Here is a 23,906-nt window from a genome sequence, read left to right as displayed (position 1 = left end):
TTTGTTTGTCTTTCTCTTCAAACCTACTTCCTGAAAAATTAATTCTCTTAGAGAAAAAGACAACAGCTCATTAGCAATTTCTTTTTACTTTTCCCTTAAGTTTTGAGAGTGATTTCAGGGTGGACTACCAAATTGCATGCTCCATATTCTGGCAAATAGCAAACATTATTCTCTGAGCAACAACTTATACATATGGTACATTTGGGGAGAGATCTTGCTTGCCAGCAAAGTTAAAAGAGTCTGTTGGCAAGAAGCAAGAAAGTGGGGAGTGGGGTCTGTAACCTGGGGGTTCCCCAAACTCAACTTAATTTCCTTTTATCAAAATTGACAAAAGGTAGATGTGAATGTTTCATAAGAAGTAAGCTAAAAATATAAGCAACTTGACAGATGGTTATATATTTAGCTTGTCTTTCAAACTTGTATCACTTTTCGTTAATAAGAGCATCTAAAGTATTTGTAATCAGCTCAGATTGTTTATTGACATCTATCCAGCAAAGTCATGATAGTCCACGCTCAGGACCTTGTTAGGAAATGAGACACAAACAAAAATAACTTATGAAAGATTACCTGAGATACTCGAGGCTTTTTGACATACATCCTCCTTCTATGGAACAAGAGAGGAATGTGCAAGGACAGGACTAGAGTGTCAGATGTGAATTTAAAAGAAATTTGGCCTATTTGAATGCACGACTGTCTTAACAGGGGTTTTGAGTTAGAGCCCTCTAGTTCTGTCACAGAGAATGGTTCTGAGGCAGATGAAAGGTTCAAATAAGCTTCTAGATCTCAGAGTTAATGGAGAGGAGGATGCAGACAGCTGATCCAGGGTAGCTGCTGCTTTTGCAAAGCAGGCAGGTGCCAAAGAAATCTTATGGAACCTGCCAGGCAGCATGACTTTGCCCCACACCTGCAGTAAGTCAAGTTACCTACCCTCAGCACAACCCTGTGTTTAAAACACAGGATCCTGGCCCAAATCTTACCTAGTCCAGGTGTACCTTTCTTCCCATGTGTGCTTGAAGAAAGAGGCTGTTATGTCAGTACAGTAGTACACTGTCAGAAGAACAGTCACAACTTGGCTACGAGAGAATTTTCCAGTATAGTTCTTTGAAAACCTAGGGGAAATAAAAATGTAGCAAGGTTTGCAGAAGAAGTGTCATTTAGCAACATTATAGGAGTCTACTAACTAAAATTCCACCAAAAGTTTTCCTCCTCAGGCCATATATCACTGCTGTATTATAAGTAGTAGTAGTAGATGTTATGGTTTATCCTCAGAATCCTAATTATGAAAAATAGCAAATTTGGCATGGGTAATTGTAGTATTACAATTTTAATTCATACTTTAAGAGTGCAGAAACAGATATACAGATAGTAGAAAACTTTTTGAACTGAATTATGCTATTTTATCCAGATAACTGAGTGCTCTTTAACTCTCTTTGTGATCAACCATAGTCAGGCCTTTCATTTCACCTTCAGGCTTATGCTTTCCTGAGTGATGCTACTTTCATTAAATTTGTTTTCTTTTTCTTGCATTTAAATAGTTCCTTTTTGTTCATTAACAAACCATACATGAACATTTGTTGTCCATATGAAATTATGTCAATAGAAGTCTTGCAAACTGAAATAGCTATATGTTTTCCTACTCTGAGGGCTGGAAAATTTGTCAGTTGAAGTATAACAGGTTGCTTTTGCCAAGTTTTCTGGTTACAGCTGAATAGGAATATCTGTGAAATTAAGTAACATTTTCATATTTGATGGTTTGTCAGTTGTTTTAAAAAAAGCTAACTGATACAGCAATCTTAGTATGAAAACATATTAGCAATGTGTTCCTCTGTGTTGATCACTGAAGGACCTCTCTGTTTTGGCATAGCTTCAAGAATAACTATGAGCATGGCAGGTTCCTTGGCTTAGCCATCTTCTTGCACACATTGGTGTAGTAAGGTACCCACTTGTGCAATTTGCTGTGCATATAGTCAGTGAGGGGGAACTATAAAGACAGCTTCTGAGATAGGACTGCTGTGAACCTGGTTTTCCAAAAATGTCCTGTTTTTCCAACCTGAAGCATCCTCCTGGATGAAGAGGAAGATTTTTGACCAGGCTGCAGGAAACCATTCTCTCAGCCATGTCTGTTGACCACATTCTGATCAGTGGTGCAGTTCACATGCAGTGTGAACCCACGGCTTGCGCACACAACCCCCTCTTGGGGATGCTCTCAAAGGCAAGTGTTTTCTTTTTGTCCATCACTGAATTTGCTGCCCCTGTCACTGCCTCCAGTGGGAACCGAATTGGTCACGTTCGGCTGGGTTTGGGCAGTCTTCGCTTGATGCCTCGCAGCCCCGTGGAGCGAACATGTGTACCTTGCTCCCATTTGAGTGCTTCCGTAAAGGCATGCCCTTAGTGGCAGCCAGCTAGCCAGGGTAGGCAGCTTCTCACAGAAGGAACACAAACACACCATACCAACATTTAATATTTATTATCATACCTCTTATTTTGCACTGTAATGGGTTATATATGTATATGTTCAGCTACCTGTGCATCCTGGGAGACTTCTAAGACCTGGCAGCAGCTGGAGGTATTAATAAACCATAACTCAATTTCCACATCAATTTTACATCCAGAGAACAAATAAAAACTCCGATTTTTAGACGTTTTAATATGTTAATGTCAAGCTTTAATAAATAGCATTTACCTTACGAGCGCGAGCTGGGCAAAAACCCGCAGGCTTGTGTCAAAGCATAACATTAGAAGCAACATCTGTCAGAAAATTGAACAGACATTCAAGTAACTGGTTTATAGTGTCGCGGAGGCTCGCAGCAGTCCGGGCCAGGGGGATGAGCTCCGGGGCGCGGCGGGCGCAGCCGAAGTCGCGCTGCCCCGGGCTGCTCGGGGCGCGGCTCGGGACCCCCGGCCCGCCCCCGGCCCCGCCCGCCCGCCTGCGCTGCGGCACCGAGCGGCGAAAGCAGCGTGGCCCGGCGGGATGAGCGGCTCCGAGCCCGGCCACCACCGGAACGGGTACGCGAGTGCAGGCCCCCTTCCCAGGCTCTTCCCTCCCGTCACCCCGCGGCTCCCGCTCTCACCGCCACCGCACTCCCCTCGCACGCCGGCTCGATAAACTTTTTCGGGGCGGGACAGGCCGCTGCCGCCCGCGAGTGAAGCCCTGGTGGCGGGGCCCGGCGGCCTCTGGGGGTGGGAGAGCGGGGAGCTGGAATCCTCCGGGGCGGGAGGGAGGGAAGCTGGAATCCTCCGGGATGGGAGGGAGGGAAGCTGGAATCCTCCGGGGCAGGACGGGGAGGCAGGGAAATAAAGGTCCGCGCAGCCGGGGGCTCCCTCGCGCAGCACCGGCTGTCGCCGTGCTGGGGGAAAGCCGTCCCGGTGGGGAGGCGTCTCCTGAAGCCCCCGAAGGCCCTGTGGTGAGGGCATGGCCTGTTTTACTTGGGTTTCGTAATCGCTGGGATAGGAGAAAGAGCAGGCCGGGTGTCGTATGTTCATTATTTCCGGAAATAAGTACCGGAGTGAGTAATATGCAATTAATTAAAGTCAGAAGTGACTGTAAAAGTGAAGTACATTCATTGAAGAGAAGTGTTCTTGTACTGCTTAATTGAGGCTCAGTATTCATACACGGTGTTTGTCTTTACAGGTTTGGTGGGTTATCTCCCAAGAAAATTGTGAATATAATTAGTTTTCAATGCACTGAGTATTGTTTTTCTGTAAGAAAGATTGAGTTTTCTCTTTCAAAACCTTTCCTCTCAGTATACAATGTGTAATGACCATATCTCAATCCCTGTAATAGGGGAAAGGTGAGAAGCCTCAAGTAAAGGAAATCCCACATTCATTCAATCTAATAGTGATCATAAAAGATAAGATTTAAAGAAGAAGCTTGTATTTATGATCATCAAAAGCCCATGTCCTGTTTGGCTTTTGGGGAACAAGAGCTTAGCTGAAGACGTTAATTTCTTATTTTTAATACACATTTCATTTTTTTACCTTCATTTCTGTGATTTTAATGCCAAGGTATTGACAGTTGGTCTTCAGTAGTATACTTGATACTGGGGGAAAATACTGCTAGAATACAGCTGTAACATAATGCACATGACATCAAAGATAAGGAAGCAGAGGAAAAACTTAAAAAAATATGGAGGTTGATCTCATACCCACCAGTTCTCCAGCTGTACTATATTGTTGTATAGCTGACTGTCATAACTGTTGTATGAAAAAAATTTGAGGTAATAAATTCTGTTTTAGGATTTTCAAAAAAATTTTTCATTACAGTAGACCATTTTTTTAAGTAGCTGAATGACATTTGTTCCTTTTTCAGATGGTGTTACAGCTTACTTGAAGCCTAGATGGATGAAAAAGAAGTGAAAAGGGAGGCAGTGTTCTCTAGTTACAGAATCTTTTTCTCTCTTTTCCCTTGAAATAACCTTTACAGAATTTTCTATGGACTACTAACTGTTCTAAAATTCAGGGGTTTTTTTTTCCCCATTGTTCTTCGCAGTATTCTTCATGGCTTTCAGTTTCTGCTATTTTTGTTCATAAGTTCTTATGGGTAAGCCTTGATTGCCTGTTTTACAGCTAGCTAGAGTATTTTCTAGAGTAGCTTTCATTCATGCAACTCTAGAACTTGCAAATGAGCATAAAGAAGATTATCAGCTGCCCCAAATCCATAAACTAATTTTCATGTGTGTGCTTGACTGCTAGCCAAGACCTTGGCTTCTGCTCAATCAGAAATTAAGTGGTTTATACGCATTTCACACTCTTGAGTTCTTGTGCACTGAGCTGAGGGAATTATCTTGCCAAACACGGTGATGCTAAGTAGAAGTAATTGAGTAAGGGCTTTGGGGGGTTTTTATGTTCTCTTTGATGTAAGCCTTCTGCTTATTTTTTAGATACGCTCCTCTCCCTGTGAAGTTGGTACTCTGAGGGACCTCCACTTACATACAGCTCTGTATTTATTACAAAAGTAAACACTAGCTTTTGTTATGTTTTGAATAAGTAGAGTTGCTAGGGAATAATTTAACAAAAGGAGATCTCATGACCTCTTAGTTCAGAGTACTACTATCTTTCTGGAGCCCTTTTCCCAGAATGTTTTATTCAGTGTAGTTCTGCATTGTGTTTCATCCCTCTCCAAAGACATCACTGTGAATGTCCCTTAGCCAAGAGTGATCATTTAAAGTCCAGTTGTGTTTTAGCTTTTGTAAATCCATTTTTAAAAAATATTTAAAATAATGATATAACTGAAACACTTTCTTGATATTTCAGTTAACCTGTCAAAGTTCAGTTTGGCACAGAGTGGTGTGAGGGCATGTCTTTAATCTCTTCTTTCTCTGAGCACTTTTCCTCCTTGGTAGGATATAGCCCCAACCCTTTAGTTACAGTGATTCAAGCCAGTTTGGGTGTTCTTAGAATCACACACTTGATTTGTGTGTTGGCTTTGACAATTGACAGTTCTGGGCACTATTTGCAGTGTTGTCAAAGTGTGTGAGAGGTGTGTGAGTTACATCAAGGCTCTGTGTTTCTTCCTCCTTACTTTGAGATGGTAGCCCTAAAGATGATCCTCATTTGTTCCACGAACAAGCCAAAATTGCTAACTTGTAATGTGCCACATACAGACTATTCAAAACCAGCAATTTATCTTTGGTAAATAGCACCTTGTAGGTTTCTTAAGTACAGTTTTATCATGTGCTGGCATTGTCTTCACTCAAACAGTGTAACCTCTTTATGACAAGCTAACTGCAAGCCTCTAATACATGGGTTTAGTTTTAAAAATAATGATTAACTAAGCACTTGCCTTCTAATGTTTGTCTTCTGAAAGTGCTGGTACTCGTGTTGCTAGGAGATGTCTTGCTGCTCGCAGTTACCTGTGATGTATTTTTCTGCATGGCTGTACATCACTAGAAGGGTATCTTGGTCTTAAGCTGTAGCCTTTGGTAAGAGGAGCCCAAGAAGAAAAGTACTGTGCCCCTTGTATTTTGATAGGCTAGTCAATGTATTTGAGATGTTCCATTGGTTTGGTTTTCAAGTTGTAGCAATGATAGGTGAGAGAATTTGGGGAAATTTCTTTCAATTTGATCTTTTGTTTGAAATTTTCAAGGCTTAAATATATGTGTGGAGAGAGAGATGTCTGCCTTCCTTTGCTTTGAGCTGAAAAGCACAGAAATTTCCCTGTTGTGTCTTACCTGGTCTGAGCAGGCTTTCACCCATAAGCAGGCAAGAGAAAATGATATATCACCTTTTTTTCCTTTCTCCTTCCCTCAAATATACCCTTCAGGGCAGGGAAAGAAGCAACCTTTTGTGGCACTTTTATCCATTCTATCTAAAGGAAAAGTTCTTGAACCCATCTCCTGTCAGTTTTCAGAAGGCTTTCATAAGACCTGATGTCAAGAGAAAATTGGCAGGGAACTGTTGGAATGGCCTCAGATCTTTGGTGGTAAATGTTGTAACAAGAGGTAAACTTGTAGTGATAACCGTATAGTCAGAAATTAATGCCTGCAGAGGAAGTTACCAAATAGGAAGCTACTGAGCACTTGTCATAGGCAGAACTACAAAATAACTTAGATTAGAAGCTGGCAGTTATCACAGTCATCATAAAAAAGATTATGTTGTTTGGGTGAGAAGAATGCCAGTACATGATATACCTCAACCTTAGAAATATACAAGGTGTTATCTATAAAGGACAAATTGCTCTGTCTTTGAATTGCTCACTGCTCTGAATATCTCAGCCTTCTTATCTAAAAATGAAATTTGCAACCTCACTTGGATGCCTTTTCCTTGAAAGGAAATGTTGCATGTATAAGTTCCTAGAAAGCACATAATACTGATGGTTTTACTGTCAAAATATTAGTGAATGTGTGGTCTTAGCCACATTCTGATCCTGGTTACTTTAAACTGTGTACATTACTGTTACTTTAAACTGTGCACATTAAAATAATACAGTTTGTAGTAACTCTAGGTCTGTGATGTTTGCTGATGGCTGTTTTTGTCTATAAACTATAGTTTCAGCAGTGAAGCATCCTGCAAAAAAAGAGAGGATTATTTGGAATGGCCTGAATATTTTATGGCAGTAGCTTTTCTGTCAGCACAAAGAAGCAAGGATCCAAGCTCTCAGGTAAGAAGGCAACATATAATAAAAAGATAACCTAATCTATATTGCATATCACATCAGATGTACGCCTAGCACTTCCAGGGATTTCTTAATAAAAGTTATTTCAGTGTATAGCTATTCAGTTTTTAACGTAGTCAGCATCTTTTGTTACAGAAATTCTCTTATTGGGCCTGACCTCATGTGTATAATTCTGTGTACATTTGTAGCTTGGAGTTTTATAAATCATCTTTTCATCTGGAAGTTAAAATAACACATGCATTTTGTCTCCTTTTTTCAGTAAATGTAGTCACTTTTAGAGGAGGATAAAACTGCTGGAAGTTTTAGGTTGTAATTTTTTAAGACACAGCATTTTACAAGTTTCTTTTCCTCACCTGTAAGAGTATTTGTTTGTTTGTTATTGGGTTGACTGGAGTTTTCTTCTAGTTTGTTTCCTCCCTCAGGATCCCCTTTTCCCTATGCTTCACTGTCAGTTCCCGTTTTTCACGTCTTCCATGTGCCTCTGTTCAGTATTGTTCAATATTGATTTCAGGTGATTGATACAGCTCCTGAAATGCTATTCTGCAGGATCCAGTCATCCTGTTAGATTTCCTTTGTGTGAAAAAAATCAGGAAGCAAATCCCAGAAAAACAATCTTTTCACTTACTTGCTGCCTTCGGTACATTACAGCCCTTAGCTCTCTGAAGGTTATTCACTTGGGGCTAAATTTTTGTTACCCAAGGGCAGGTTGATTAAACACATTGTGTGAATTAAAATTAGTACTATTGCCATTTCAATAAATAATATGGGCAGAAAACATAAAAAAAGGGATACTTCATCATTCTTTAGGAGGAGTCCCTTTGTAGACTTGGGTTGAAGCAAAAAAGGGTGGGAGTTAAAAGGTTTGGAATTTTAGTGCGTGTTTGTGTAAACAAGCCACAAAGGCCTGTGAGGCCTGCATAAGCAAGCCAACACTTGTATTTCTGTTACATCTTTCATAACTTTTCTTTTGCTCCTGTTGCTCATACTGTTGCTGGAAAAGCTGGTTTGGGCAGTTGAACTGACGTGTTTACTAGGGTTCGTTCAGTGCTGTTTCTGCTCCCTGAACTAGGTTCATTTCCTAAGCAGGCAAGAAACAGTGCTGGCAGGCTGGGATGGGAACAGCATGACCAAAGGAGTAGCAGAGTGCCCTGATTTATTTCAAAGCCCCACCAGTTAGGTACAATTGTAGCCTTGCTCACTAGATGGTGTGATTTAATATATTAAGTGAAGCTTGTATCTCTTAAATGAAAACTGTAGGACTGACTATTCATGTCTCATCTTTATTGTTAACACATTGTTTTGCATTCTGTTGGTGCTATATAAATCTGATTTTATTTAGGTTGGTGCCTGCATTGTAAATTCAGAAAACAAGATTGTTGGAATTGGCTACAATGGGATGCCTAATGGTTGCAGTGATGATGTACTACCCTGGACAAGAACAGGAGCAAATAGACTAGACACAAAATATCCTTATGGTAAGGCTTCTTGAGGTTGACAGGTTAGACTTGTCATGTCTGTATATGTGAAAGTTCAGCTGGTAAAGTATTGATCAGTTTTTCTTCCACTCACTTGATATTGTTAGTGTGCCCATATGTGGTACAACAGGATAAAAATCACAGTCTTTTTGAAGGACTGACTTCCTGGTGAAATGGGTTCATACATATTAGCCATTTTGGATTGGGTAGGGAAAGCTTGTAAATATAAAGCAGCTCATTAGCACACCGTTGCAGTGTGTGCAAATGATTGCTGCTTCTGTGTGTTCGTCTCCACAGAAATTACAGAGTGTGTATATGCAAAACAAGTAATTGGGTCTAAAATACAGGTATTAAAATTGTAAACTCCAGTGGTTGTGGGAAATTTCCATTTCAGGTGTTGATGGCATAGGTTATACATGCTATGAGGAAGCTGAATATTTGTCTTGGGTGTCTGTGTGCAGTGAGGTGACTTTCACTGTTTATTTCAGCGTTTGATTTGATTCACATTTAGTAAATGAACAAAAGAAATGAAGAGCAAGGATGGTTTCATGGTAAATGTGGTTGAGTGATGCTTTGGATCTTGCTTTTGTCTTTGCAGTAGGCATAGTTTGGCCTTCTGTAAATGTGCTTTGAAGGGCCTTCCGTGAAATTTTGTGGACCTATCAGCAGGGCTGTGCACTTGCTCCTCTGGATCAGGTGTGATTTCCAGGAACCAAGGACACTGGGCTGCCTCAGGCTGCGTGCCACGAGTGCTGTCTGCCATGCGTGGGAATGGGGTTGAGAGCTGCCGTGTGGCCTGCAGTGGCTGATGTGGAGAAGAAACCTTGGGTAGGATGGGTAAGAGACCATCCAGTCCCCGTGCTGCCTTAAGTTCCCCTTCGTCTTTCTGTCCCCACTCCAGCTCCTGCTGCACCTGTGTGTGTGAGACCAGTGCAGCAGAAGCCATGGGCACAGGAAAAACAGGTATTAGGAACTTCTTCATCCTGTGCTGCATCTCAGCCTGTCCTGAGCTGAGGAATGACAAGGAGGAGAAGCACAAAAGGGAGAACAAGAGCCTTGAGAAATTTTCCCTTCCCCCTGCTTGGGTGGGGGAAAGTCAGCACCAGAGTTCACCTTTTGCAGAGAAATACTGCATTGACTCTTTTCCAGTGACCAGTATTTAGCCCTGCCTACTAATTCTGTTTCTTACTTGTAACTTTAACAGTTGGTGTGATAGAGAAATTAAACTTGCATGAGTTTTGACATGGCCTGAGTTCACTCAGAGCTCTCTCTAAAAACCATTTTCTGGTTTTCTATAGCATTGAAGTGAAAGATTATATGCAGTGGCTCAGCACATAATTCATCAGTTTGATATTTTTGACTTCTTAAAACCCCAGTACTTTGTCCTTGTTCACTTCACCAATTTATTATAAAACCTCTAATGGTAACTCTTAAGCTCGAGACCATTTCATATTATTTTTTGTAATATAGGGCCAAATTTGAAGTCTGCCCCTGCTGAATTTGAAGTCTGCTCTAAACCACTGGTTTTACATATAGTGCTGTGACCATAATGGTACAACGTAGTTATGACTGCTCTTTATTTATAGGTGAGGAAACAAGTGTTAGCCCATTGATTAAATATAAAGCACTGAAAACAGAATATTGATTTTGGTTGAATTTTTATGCTGCTGTAAGGTCTCAGTTCTGAACTAAAATCGGTATGGGTGGTGTCTGGCATCTGAGCATGTTCCAGGCACTCAAATCTAAGCTGACCAATTTAAACTAAAAGTGCTGTGAGGAATCTTTGTACAAGATGATGTGAGAAATTTTTTCTTTTTGTTAACTCTGACTGCAGAAGATGTGGAGCGTGTGATGTTTAAAAAATGAGCTAACTAGTAACAGCTTGGAGTACTGAGTTGATTTCCAGGAGTTGGTCTAACAACTGCCCTTTCCCCCATTATCTTAGTCTTCACCTCATTAAAAAAATCACAACTTTGTAACACAAAGTGTCTGCTGTGATGAATAAACAACCTATTTTGTAATTCACAGATCATTTAAACTCTAGCAATTTCTTATTAATCTTGATAGCACAGTTGACAGACCAGACAAGTATATATATAAAAAAAATCTTCTGCTTAAAAAAATTCTGGTAGATGCAGAGACACATAGAATTGCTGCTAAAATCTCATTAAACTGTCATTTTTCCTTTCTCCTTTTGCTAATCATCACGACATTTGTGTAAATTGAACTTTTTATCCTTGCATTTTCCTAACTGGCTTGTTCAGAGAGGGTACAATCTTACTATATACTCCATTAGCTAATTATGGGAATGATGGCACTTTCATCACTGCAATGTAGCTTGAAGAATTAGATAAAGCTGATGGTAATTGTGCATGTACCACCACACTAAGCTGGGAGATGTCTTCTGGAGCTACTTCATGCATCTGCAGCGCTATAGAAAAGGGCTGGGGTTAGACCTGAGTGCTGACCACCTGGTCTTGGGTATTGTTGTGGGTTAGGCATAAACACTTAGCTGACTTCCCATCTGTTTTGCACCATTCTGGCTAGCTTCCTTCAGATGAAAGCTTCAATATTGCTCTTCCAATGATGCTCTGGAGGGCAGGGTGGAAAAAAGACTGCAAGAAAACAGTCATCAGGTATAGGCTTATAATGCAAAGCCTGCTGAGATGGTATGCTTAACCCTCTTCCTTCCCTCAGGCCACACTGGCAGATGTGCAATACATACTCTGTTTCATGCTCTGAAAATCTCTCTCTGGTGGGCTGCATAAAAGCATTCTCACTTCTTTATGCCCTTTGAACTGAGACATACAAAATAACTGTAGTCTCATGGGACTCTTGAGACGTGGATCTTGAGGAAACCCAGGGCCAAGGGCAGTGTATTGCTGATGGGACTCCTAAGAAGGACATGAGCCAGTCTGTGCCAGTTGGCCTCAGGGCCAGGGGCCAGTCCCTGGCCCTGTCTGTGTTTAGCAGCATAGACATAGTAGGGGATTGGACCCAGAGGCAATCTTTGCAGAAGGATGTTAGGTGATCCTGTAACGAATTTATTGAGCTCCAGCAGAACTGATGGATGTGTTGACCCCACAGCTCTGACCAGATTCACTGTTTCATGGCTAAAAATCTTCCAATTTCCACCCTAAATTTATCTGTGGTTAGTTTATAGGTTCTTGTGTGTGCCAGCATTGTTCTTTTAGCTTTTCTTATTCACTGTGGTTAACCCTTCCTCCTTCTCTGTGCACTTACTGATAGCAGTTACCTTTTGAACTTCTGTTGTAAGGTTAAACAAGTCCTGTCACTCTTGAATTTTGCTGTATCCTGAAACTTGTTGGTTTGAAATTCACCACTGTCTCGGTTATCTACATCTGCTGCAATATACTGTATATATCTATCTCACACCCTCAAGAGTGAGTTCTGCTCAGCTCACTGTTAGGGGCAGGGTTGTGCTTGATTAAGAAATCCAGAGCTGAGCTGCTACTGGGAGAAGGCATCAAAATGTGGTAGGTAATGTTCACCTTACCTTAGAGGATGCAAACATTCTCAAGGCATTTGGATATTACAGGAATAGTGACATGCATCACCTGTATTGATACAGAGCATTCCTTATGAGACTCTTGAAGTGGATAAAGGCTCTTCCTTCTAGTTTTAGTGTATATTTGAACAGTATAGCCTAGTTATGTCAGAAAGCTCAGGGTGTTTTGCAGAATGCCATTTTTCGCAGCACAAAATCAGGATTTTGTCATTATGTTGGAACTGGCTCCAGGCTGCCAGTCAGTGACAGCAGCAGGGATGTGTCTGTGCACATGAGAGAAATGGAAGGCCAGTTTTACTGAGATGTTATTAAACATTTACTAAGATGTTACTAAAAGCTCTTCCTGAAGCATTGTGTTCAGTACTATGTGCAGAAGCTTCTTAATAATTAGGCAAAATTCTGTCTTTCAGAGTCAAAAGTGTGCCCTCTGTTTCTGTTAGATGAATCCAAGTATTTGTTGATGCTCAGTTTCCTCTCACCAATCATTTAAAATACTACATTTTTCTCCTCTTAACACAAATCTAACAACTAATTCTAGTTGCTGTGCTCCTGTTATGCCCTCTGTCTCCACTGTAATCTAAGAACATCCATTTGACAACCAGTCTCTAATTAAGAGTTTTAAATTAAAATGACTGGCAAATTTAGAAACCTCTGAGCAATACAGAAAATATTGAGTAAATATGCTTACAAATATTTATACAGGTTCAGATATGATAAAATATGTGCTGTGGCAAAAAGTATGCTCTAATTGAACAGTACCTGCTGTGTAAAATGAAACAAACTGTTATCAGTGTTTCCTTGTGTTAGGATTATGAGCTTTTTTGTCAATTTTTCAGAGAAATGAACACTCAACAATATTCAGGCAAACGTTAGTTTTATAGAAGCTGTTATTTTGACAGCACAAAATTTGATAAGGCACTCTGAAGAAGTGTGATGCTCTCTCTCCAACTGGCAAAGATGATGCTTTAGCTGGGAGGGGTATCTAGGAGATGGTCTCCACTTACAGCCACTCACTCTTGTCCTGCATGGATTTTTGTCCAATTCTGGTGTCATACATCAAATCTGTAGAAAGTTTGGAGATTTAGAAACGATTCCTCTTGTTCTACTTGCCCACTAAGTAACACCTCTGTGTTCTGTTAACCTATGACATAGGAGTAGAACCAACTTGGAGCAGGATGGGAGAAACTGTGAAATAGGGTGGGTTAGCTAATGCTGCTCAGGTTTTGAGAGGGGCTTCTCTGGTCTGACCACAGCACGTTTTGTGATGTTCATAAATGGGCTGAGTGGTTCCCATCTTCACTTCCCATTTCTTGTTATTCATGGAGGAAAGCAGTGAGGCTGGGGTTCCATTTTTCTTACTGCAGTCTGAAGAAGCTTGGGCTCCCAACAAATCTGGTGCTGGTATCCTGGCCTCTGTGCCCTGACCACAGCAGCTGCTCCTCTCTAGCACACAGAGCGAGAGAGACAACAGCAGGAAGGGCTGAGGGCACTGCCAGCCCAGCATCAGTGTCCTGCCTGCCCTTAATGCAGCAACCAGCAACCATCCTTATGCTTTCAAAAAGGTTGACAAAAAATAGACGTCATTCTACAAATTCCAGATCCATCAACCACTGTCCCCAGTGGTTGTCACTCCAGACTCTATTCTTTAAATTAATGTTTTGATACCTTCTATGATTCTTGCTGTGTTCAGTGTCAGAGTTCCAGCAAGTAAAGGATAACAAAATTCCTAGTCTGGCTCAATTAGTAATTAATAACATTAAAAAGTCATTCTCCTTAACCCTTCCTCTGGTTGCTTCTTTAAAGGGTCTTCAGCGTTATGGTGGTCCCTAGCATGCTCTTCATCAAGCATGTAAGCCTTTAAACAGTATTAAACACTTTGACTAGTCTTGTGGTTCTTATAAAATTGCTAGTCAGAACACATTTAGTATGTGGGAAGAGTACTTCTTACTCTGCAATCCACTGGGAACATGCTCATGTTAAGTGTTCAATCCTGAAAATTTACCATTTATAGGGTAAGCAGGGGCCTCTTATTTACAGGTGAGCTTAAGGATGAATACTACCTCAGCTATGCAACACAACCTAGCCTGCAATGAGAACAGATAGAAACACTAGCAATTAATACTACCAGTAATGAAGCAGTCATTCATTGGCTTTTTTTCTTCCCCCCCCCCTCCTCCCCATGAACATAGTAGCAGCTGGTGGGAATGTCAGAGCACACACTTAACTTCTCGTTGCATGGTTATTTCTTCAGTTAATGAAACCTTTTGAGAATGCTTTTCAAGCTGCTTTTCCAGAATGGAAAGCAGTGTTGTGGACTTGATATTATGTTGGCTATATGTGAATATTTTTTTTTAAAAACCCAGATCTCTGGAGCCCCTCATAGGGTATTGTAAAAATTCTTAGTTTTACTAGTCTACCTAAAGATACAGTTTTCAGAGTTCTGAATACTGTGCACCTGTGAAAGGTTATTTTAAGTTAGCTTCCTACTATCTCAGAGAGAACAATTTGTAACTATTAGCAGGAGCTCTTAACAGATTAGAAAACTTCATTACACGCCAAATGTAAACTAGAGTCAGAACAAGAGGAATTTTGGGCTTCTGGATTTGTTTTCTGTCTCTCAGAAAAGCTGGGGAGGTCTATAAGAAAAATCTGGGGACAATAGACCTATCTTACCTAGTCAATGCCTGTTTGTGAGAGAGAGTAAGAGGGAATTAAGAGTGATGGGGCAAAGCCTAAAAATACTTGTCTGATGCCAGTACCTTCTTAAGGACCATCTGGCATAATATCCCTTGATAAGTAGCAGATGTCAAGGGAGACATATGAAAACAAAGGCACATGTAATGATTGTTCCCCAGAATATACTCCCAAATCACAGCAACTGAGACAAAATGGTTTGGTATTTAATAGCCCAATAGACTAAAAAAAGTAATATTGGATGGAAAATAATGACTTCTGGAATCAGGGCATGGTTCTGGTCCTGTACTACTTTCTGCAGTAAGCTGAGTAAGAAATACTTGGTTAGGCTACTGCACACATGAAAAACCTACCTCCTTTTCTATTTAAAGTGGAAATCTGCTGGGTTTGTTGGAGACTTAAGTACTTTTTGTCTTCGAATGATTAGTCTCTGTTTCTTACTGCTGTCGCTGTGTCTTCTGTCCACATGAGAGAGTTGTAATTTTTCTCAACTTCAGATTGTGTGAAAATGGTCAGGAGGCAAAAGTTAGGTTTTTCCCTTGCTCCAGCTGATTATCTTCTTTAAGTTATTTTTGGCCTGATCTTGTTTTTGCTTGGGAAGAGGTTTTTTGTTGAAAGTTTGTAGAAGTCTGCCAAAAGAACCTTTTTCTCTCATTAGTGCAGGAAGGAAACTTGTTGCAATACTAGTAATGAAACTTGTCTGATTTTATGGCTGAAGATTTCTGAGTTTTAGTGAAGGAAAAATATTTACTAAAGGAATTAATTTTGTTTCTTTTTTAGTTTTGGGAGCCTTTGAAAACATCCTTCTTTCTGGAGGCCTTCCGTATTTTAAACTGCTGCCTAGAACATAAATATATTGTTCAAAGAAACTTAAGAGTGATGTTTCTGTCCTGTTGACATAACCCCTAGTTCCAGTTGTGGAAATAATGTCACTCTTTCACTCAATCCTCTGTAACCCCGGAAAAATAATTCTCTGACTATTTACTGTAAAGGCTTTATAAGATTGATGCAACTTAGGAATATACTTGGAGTTCAACATATTTTCTGGATTTTCTAAATGAATACATTCATATAATTGCATCTCTCACACACTTAATGGCATATGTTTAAAATACAGTGGGACCCAATAACAGTTGCAACAGAAACAGTAATAATAGTAAAAGAAGCCTTAATGTGATGGTTCTTGGCTCTTGGTTGTTTTTTTCTTTTTCAATTTCCTATTTTTTGTGTTGGTTTCTGGCTTTACTGGTTATGAGAACGTATGTGGACAGTGTAACATGGGCATGGTAGAAGCCAATACTGAGCTTTTTTTTGTAAGTGTTTGGTCCCTTGTGACTTGTCTGCATGGGAAAGTTTGTGTGCTGAAAGGTAGGCTGTAAATTTGTAGTGCATTAGCTGTTATATAGAAAATTCCATGTAGACGTTTAGTGCATACGGAAAACATTTCCATTCAGCAATGATTCCTGCGTGTTGAAGGTACTGCACTCAGTTATTTCTGTGGTGAGATCATTCACACAGAGGTCAGCATATAGCACCAAGTTTACTATGAAGTTGTGCTGTGAAACTTGGTCTGTTTTAATTTTCACATGGGCACAAGGGAGAAGAAAAGGACTTTTAAAAAAAATCTGTTCTTCAAAACAAGCAGTGGAAAAACTCTTAATGCTGTCTGCACATGCAGGTCTCTAAATGATCTCAAACCCACACCACACTTCAGCATCTGTTTAAGAAGTCAGGGCAGCAGGCAGTTTCTTAGTAGGTAGGTACATAAATTATGCAACTTGCTGTTATTCCTAGGAGTAAACAGGAAGTTCTCGTGGAGATGCTAATGTTTTTTTCAGAGCTCCATTGTGGATGACACAGAAACTGCACTCTTCTCAGCTGTGTTGGTAACACTCTAGATAATCTGCTGATGTGTACCTTATAAGCACTGAAACCCTAAGGTGCTGTCTGTCCAGAAAGAGCTACTGTGTTATGGTGGAATAAGGCAGGATGGTCTGTTGCTACCTGGCCTATCTCAAATCCATGGAGAAATACAGGACTTTGTTTTTCTGCTTGGGAAGTCTGGCACCTTTTAATGAGCAGTAAAGTCACTTTAATATTAGAGCTGGACGTTTTTATGGCCAAGTGTGTCTTGTGTATTCTGGGGGTGGGAGAATCCTGCAGCAGTGCTGAGCTGTTCTGAGGCCCAGAGGACAGAGCTGCTCGGTTTTACTTGGCGATTCTGCTGCCTTTCAGAGCACACAGTGCGCTCTTACAACCATCAGACTGTTCCTATCTGTGCATGTAAACACATAAATGAGCTGTTTTATACTGGCAATTAGATACTCCAGAGAGTTGTGAAGCTGTGAGATATTGCTTCACTAAGGGTGGTTGCAATGGCTTGGCCCACAGCCTACAGCTTTGTTGCCTGCAATAGGTGTTAGCAAATGGCAGTGCTAATGCACTTAATGATATCATTACTAATCGGCAGCCTGGTCAGAACAATTGACCTTCATCGATCTTGGTATTTCTGCTTTTATTTCCTTCTCTGCCCTTTATGATAAGCTGTGCTAGCTATTTGCCTTTGAAAAGATGTAAGCAGTTATATTGTAACACTTTAATTTTAGTTTGACCGATTTATTTTAATGATCAGTATTATGAATAGTTTCTTCCCTTGTTTAAACAGTGTGCCATGCCGAATTGAATGCCATCATGAACAAAAACTCAGCTGACGTGAAAGGCTGCAGCATGTATGTTGCCTTATTTCCATGTAATGAATGTGCGAAGCTCATCATCCAGGCAGGTAAGCAGTAGTGCCAGCTTGCTTTTTCAGGGTTGCAGTGCTGCCTGCTCATTGGTATCTTCTAATAGATGTATTTGATGTTAAATTGCTGATGTTAGATCTAAATTAATTGCACTGTCAACTTCATAAGATGCTACTTGGGGGGGGGGGTTTGCATTTGAATGGTGCCAAATTTTTCCAGTGCTAATTGCATCTATGATTCTAAACGTGCTTCTAATTTAGGTTTGTAACTTCTTCGACCAGGAGCTGCCAAAGAACAACACAGGCTTTGCATATAATTACTGTCAATTTTACTGTGCTCTGGCACATTGAATAGAGTAGGGCAGAAAGAAATAAACTTCTGCATGAAAAAAGGTCCTGTTGGGAGTATATACATGAAAGTTTAATTTGAATGTGATGCATGGCAGATATTTGAAGATTTTAAAATATCTTTGCTCATAAATGCCATAAGATTTCTATGATCCTCCTTTAATTATGTCTTTCATTACAATTATTATAAATCTGTGCCACTGCAGCAAGTGTGCTGGCCTAAATGTGTCTCCTTTTTTGAGATTAGGCAGTATCTACAGCAGGCTTCAGTTCTGTAAAAATCTCTGCTTAAAGTAGCATATATTTTGCTCATTGAGTGAAGTCATGCAGTCCCAGCATGGATTGCTGTTCTGGGAAGTGTCTCTCACTACTAATGGCCACAGGAATCTAGGAAGAAAGCAGCAAACAGAATGCTTCTTTATTTTGGTTCAGTATGGTTTGAAATCAAGAGGGATGAAGAGGGAAAGATAATGGTATTCTGCATTTGTGCTTCATACAATTCTCTTACTTACAGAATCAAAATCAAATGGTCTTCAAGGTAGATTGGCTGCTTGTTCTCAATGTAGTCACTCATCCTTTTCCTTATGCGCTTAGATCAGCTCTAAATTGCAATGTATTGCTATTCATGCTGTCTGGCAAACACAGGAAGATGTTGATCAGCTGTGAAACACTTGTGAATTCTCTTTTGAAGCCTTTGTATTTCTCCCCTGCCTAAGTGATTTAGGCAAAGATCACTCAGCAATTTTACACAGCATACATTTATGAGTAGAGGTGTACCAAGGAGTTGTAGAGCATGTGGATGAATGCTGCCTCTTCTGATTTTGTGCACCAGACATTGCTATTTTTTTTCAGTGCAATTCCAACATTTTTTCATGTGACTTCTTTAGGCATAAAGGAAGTTATTTTCATGTCCGACAAGTATCATGACACTACAGAAATGACAGCTGCACGGCGGATGTTTGATTTGGCAGGTATTATATATAGGTGAGAGAGCTTTGAATTAACTTTATTTTTACTGTGGAATGGAAGAAAAGGGGGGTGTGAGAGAGACCAACTTTAGGGCAAATGTTTTTCTTCTTTGAGTCATGTAGCATTTCATTCCTCTGTAGCGTTTGTAGATGGATTGCTCTGTAGAACTGGGCTGACAGACTGTTGAACCATTCTTTTGTCTAGTGTATGGTTAAAGTTCAATTTCGCAACGTTTGTATGAGAAAATGGTGCTTGACTCCTTTTGTACCTGGAATGCAAGTGAAATTGCAAAAGGGGTGGTATTTGTTACATCCTACCCGGGATAATCCTCATTGACCCTGCCTTGAGCAGGAGGTTGGGCTAGATGACCTTTAAGTCCCTTGCAACCTGAATTATCCTGTGATCACGAGTTGGACTGAAACAACCAACTGATCTTTTTGTTGTTATTGTTTTTGTGGAATACTCCATCCTTATTGAAACTTCAGTATCTTTTTGTTGCAGTCAATTTGGGAAGGTGTCCAACAAGCCACCTGTAATTAATTCTAGGTACATATAGCTGTTCATCTTCTTTGGTCAGCTTTTTTTGTGAGAAAAGGGTAAAACTTGGAATATTTGCCTTAAAGTAATGATAATCTGAAAAATGTTTCAAGGGTGGGGTTTTTAAAGACACTGACAGAGATACCTAAAGACAATCTGTTTAACAGCTAGGAGTAACATGCTGTGGGTGAGGCTAATTATGTAGTCAGGGAGGCTTTGCAACTCTAAAAAGTTTTACAATATTAATATAAAGACTTTGAAAAATTTGCAAACATAACAATTCTGACAGATAAAATTTTAGGATGAAAGATACCTACTGGGCTAAGAAACATCCATGGAAAAACAAAGCAGTACTTGAAATTCAGTTTTAGTCCTTCAGTGTATTTCCTGCCTACTAAGACTATTTGACTAAGAAGCATAAATCATTCTCTTGCAAGTCAGATCTTGTAACTTTTCCAGGGTGAGAAATGTTTCTTGCCTTTCAGATTGCTATTCTGAATAAAGCATTCAGAGTTTCTGTGGTCAGCAGCATGTACTTTCCTGTGTTGACTGTTACTTATCCTTGTATCGATTGCTAAGGATGTAGGTGGTACTTAATGAATCTCTTGAACTGAACTGCAGAACTTAATTAGGCACTAAATCCACACTATTTGCATAATCTTTTGTTTACTGGAAGACTGGAAAATATATGCTCAGTCCCCATATACCTTCCATGCTAATTGCTGTAGCAGATGCTCTAATGATAATAAAAGGAAACATTTTGTGGTAGTATTAATTTTTGAGTTCTAAAGTTACAATTTTTAAATTATTCCCTCTTAACTAGTTTGGGTTTTACCCAGTATGGCATAATGTGATCTATTCCCCTTGCACAAAAAATATTTTAATATGCTGACACAAAGCTTGGAAATGTTTTAGAAAAACTTGGCAGGAAAAAATTGATCAAAATATCAATATTATCAAAATGTATTCCAAATATCTTTTTTATATGCATACATATACAGTATATTTAAATATTTTTCTGGATTCCTATATCTGTGTCTATATATTTAAATATATATTTTAAATATTTGAAATATTAATATATATGAACAAAACTCCCAGACCTGGTAGCAGGATGCCACCACCTGCAGCTAAGTTGTTAAAAGTCCTATGACTCCTGGGTGATTTATAAACTCCAATAGCTGAAGAATGTACAGGGTAACCCACCCCATGTGTCTTTTTGTCTTAGTCTTTTCTTGTCTGGGTTTCTCTCAGTGTGGTGCACTATAATTGGCTCCCATAGAGAAGAAAACTATGAGAATCCAAGGATGTGTTTTTTGGGATTTTTTTATTCCTTCAAAAATTTAGCTGGAACTAAAGCAAGCAAAATGTTTTAACTACTCACTAACTAGTATCTGTATTTTTCTTTTTTTTTTAGGGAATTCAAGCCAAAGTGTAACAAGATCATCATCGACTTTGATTCAATTAACAGCAGACCAAGTCAAAAGCTTCTGTGAATTATGTCTCATTATGTCTTTAGAAGAGTGTGATTATCCTTTTCTAAAAAGCTGCTAATGCCTTTCATCTTGAAGTTACTTGCAACTTTTTAAAGGTTCCTGTAGCTAAAGTAGACTTGTAAGAAATCCAAGGCATAAAATGTCCCCCTTAGTTCATCTTGTCATGTGGAATCTAAATCTACTTAAAAATTTTTTATGCCTTTATCAAAACTGCTTAAAAAGTGGAGACACGTAGATGAAACAATATATGTAAAGAAAACTGTTCTGATTCTTCCTGTATTCATCCCCACATGCTCTGATGGGCTGTCAGCAGAGGTTTAGACTCAGTTTAACAGTGGTACTTGTAACCAGTAGTACATTGGAATATGCTAATATATGTTGATCTCTCTGTTGGATATGTGAATCTTTAAAGTTGATCCTAATAAAGAACAAAAAATGTTATCCATGCAAATGCTAATCTTCCAACTAGCATAACACTAATATTTAAAAGGGTTTACAGCCTTAAGAATGTGTGGCATTCTGCTTGTTACCCAACAAATGAAATTCTGATTTTTCTTTTAATTGCTATCTGACATTGCCATACTTGGGGAGGGTTGAGAGAGGAGGCTGTTCTGAGAATTGTCCATGCTTTACAGGTGCTTTCAAATCCCTGTTTTCCCCAAGACTCTAGAACTGAAGGGGGTTAAGGGAGTAAATAATTTGGCTCTTTACCTCTGTGACTCTTGCACTGAGTTTGCTTCCACGAGTAGAAGAAAATAATTTCATTGGTCTAAGCTGTTTCTAGATAATCAACATAGCTCAGTTTTAAACTCCACCTGTAAGGTATCTGAATCATTTTTTGTCCTTTGAGAGAAATTGGAGATACTCAACCCATATCCATATCTGTGCCAAAAGATGTAATTACGGTGTTAGCTTGTTTCCCAGTGCTGACATAGTACCTCCATCTTCATAAATGTTGCCTAAAATAATATCCTTTTAAATTTTATCTTGAGATCTGGGAATAGATTTGAGTTCCTTTTCTCTAATTTGATTTTTAAAAATTAAATATGCCTAATGGCTTTGTTTAGATAACATTGGTGGTTGTTTGTTTTGTTGTTTTTGCTGTTGTTTTTTTTTTTTTTTAATGTGGTTATACTTCAATGAGCTTTTATTTTCTCTACAAAAGCTTTGTTTCATATTTTGGGACATTATGTAATTTGGCTTCATACCAGTATTATTAAAGTCTTATTAAAATCCACTACACTGAAGTAGACTCATTATTATAATATTAAGTCATGCACTTGGCTCCAGAGCGCTGCTGTTTTTGCAATCATATGGAAAGCATACTTTGTGCATTTGTGATATTACATAAAGTATAATTTTCATGAACCATTTGACCACTAAAGGGATCACTGTAAGATAATTTCAGAGTTTCTTTTTCCTACAACTGTTTTCCATGTCAAAATTGGTATGTGGATTAGTGCCAGAAGAAGAAATTTGCACATATGTGTGTGGGGGGAGCATGAAACCTGAAAAATTACTTTTATAAAATGTCACTAAGCCAGTTTATGCACATCTTTTTCTTTGGTCTGAATTAGTAATTGGAAGCATTTTGACTTGTATGTGTCTGACAATAGGACAGAGGGGAGAGAAGAAGCCGAATTTTGGGGTTTTGCAGAAAACTGCAGAAAACTGCTATTTTCTTTGTATATAATTGCTAATCTAAGTTCAGATTTAAAATGTACATGCATTGTTATTCAAGTTACTTTATGTGTTTTGTGTTAGGCCTTGGATACTGTGAATATATAATGTGCATAAAAACGTGAAAAGTTTTTTGAACAATGTACAGATGTTTTTAGGAAAGTAATTTTTCTTTTATAAACATTCCACCCCCCCCCACCCCCGCCCACCGGACTTTCCTGGTTGTGTAACAAAAAATGGATAGGATTTTAGAGTTCTCCTGATCAGGTTTTGATCTGACAGAGGCACACGTACAAGATACCAGAGCAATGGTCAGTTGACTCAGGCCAGTTAATGGATTCTAATTTCCAGGGCAAATTTATGGACAGGGAAAAAGCATGTGCACAACTCTTGAGGCAGCGTGTGCTTAGTTTGAGGGTGATGTTTTAGAGCGAATCTTAAAGAAGTTTTGATCCTTACCCTGTGCATGTGTAGAACTCTCTACACTTTTCAGGTGTTTTTTGGTTTTGTTTTAATGCTTCAGGAGATAGTGCTTTGACATCCAAATAAAGAGCAGTTAATAGAGGTAACCAAGAAAACAGCTAAATATAATAAACTATATTTCTGCTGCTGAAGTTCAAGTTTGAGATGAATAGAATCATTTGGACTGGAAGGTATTCTAGACGGTATTTAGTCTTACCGCTTGCTGAAAGCACCGTGGACTTACAATTTACATCCAGTTGCTCAGGCCTTGTCCAGGTGAGTGTCTCCAAGAACAGAGATCCTGCAGCCTTTTTGGCCAGCCATTCCAATGTTCATCCTCTGTGACACAGACACTGCAACAGGATCCACCCCGTGGATGCAAGGATCCAGGTGGATCCTGTTCTTCCAAGCTGCCTTCCATCCACTGGCCACTCAGCCAGCTGGGAGTTGTTCTGTTCTGCGTGCAGGACTTCATCAAGTTTCCATCAACTCATTCCTGCAGCCACTACTCAGCTGGACTTTGAACCGTTGGCTCTTCATCCCTGATGGTTCACCCACGTGAAACTGCACAGGTCCTTCTGTGGCTGCCAGCACCACTCCCATGGCAAACCGCCCCCCAGACTGCCAGGGAAGGGGAGGTGACTGCAGGCTCAGGCTTCAGTAGGGATTGCTTGAAAAACCTGGTACAGCAACCTGAAAGGAGACTCTGGGGAGCACTTTGGTAGTTACTTTGGAACCATTAACTGGAGGAAGAAGTCATGTTCAATAAAATGCTGAATTCCTATCCAGTTCAATTTAACTGTCTTAAATCTAAATCCTGCCAGAATCTAGATTTTCCTTACAAGTATTAGTCCATTCC

At 39.7% G+C, this 23,906-nt stretch overlaps 1 protein-coding gene across 1 annotated transcript; it reads left to right on the top strand.

The window, feature by feature from the left end:
* Positions 1–2,845: 2,845 nt before the first annotated feature.
* Positions 2,846–22,142, top strand: DCTD (dCMP deaminase). The gene is made up of 6 exons (XM_082281779.1): positions 2,846–3,006; positions 6,988–7,099; positions 8,454–8,589; positions 17,478–17,594; positions 18,791–18,887; positions 20,827–22,142. The coding sequence occupies exons 1-6, from the start codon at positions 2,972–2,974 to the stop codon at positions 20,903–20,905; spliced, it is 576 nt and encodes a 191-aa protein (XP_082137905.1). The 5' UTR covers positions 2,846–2,971; the 3' UTR covers positions 20,906–22,142.
* Positions 22,143–23,906: the final 1,764 nt, after the last annotated feature.

Source organism: Coloeus monedula, assembly GCF_965178545.1.
Source record: "Coloeus monedula genome assembly, chromosome: 5".
In the NCBI taxonomy this organism is placed as follows: domain Eukaryota; kingdom Metazoa; phylum Chordata; class Aves; order Passeriformes; family Corvidae; genus Coloeus; species Coloeus monedula.
Note: the sequence above shows the minus strand (reverse complement) of the source record. Positions and strands in the feature narration are given on the sequence as shown.

Bases quoted from the DNA above. Each gene is read 5' to 3' on its own strand.
- DCTD (XM_082281779.1), top strand. From the start codon at position 2,972: ATGAGCGGCTCCGAGCCCGGCCACCACCGGAACGG. The intron at 3,007-6,987 runs GTACGCGAGTGC...TATAAACTATAG, and splicing joins CCCGGCCACCACCGGAACGG to TTTCAGCAGTGAAGCATCCT. The intron at 7,100-8,453 runs GTAAGAAGGCAA...GATTTTATTTAG, and splicing joins GCAAGGATCCAAGCTCTCAG to GTTGGTGCCTGCATTGTAAA.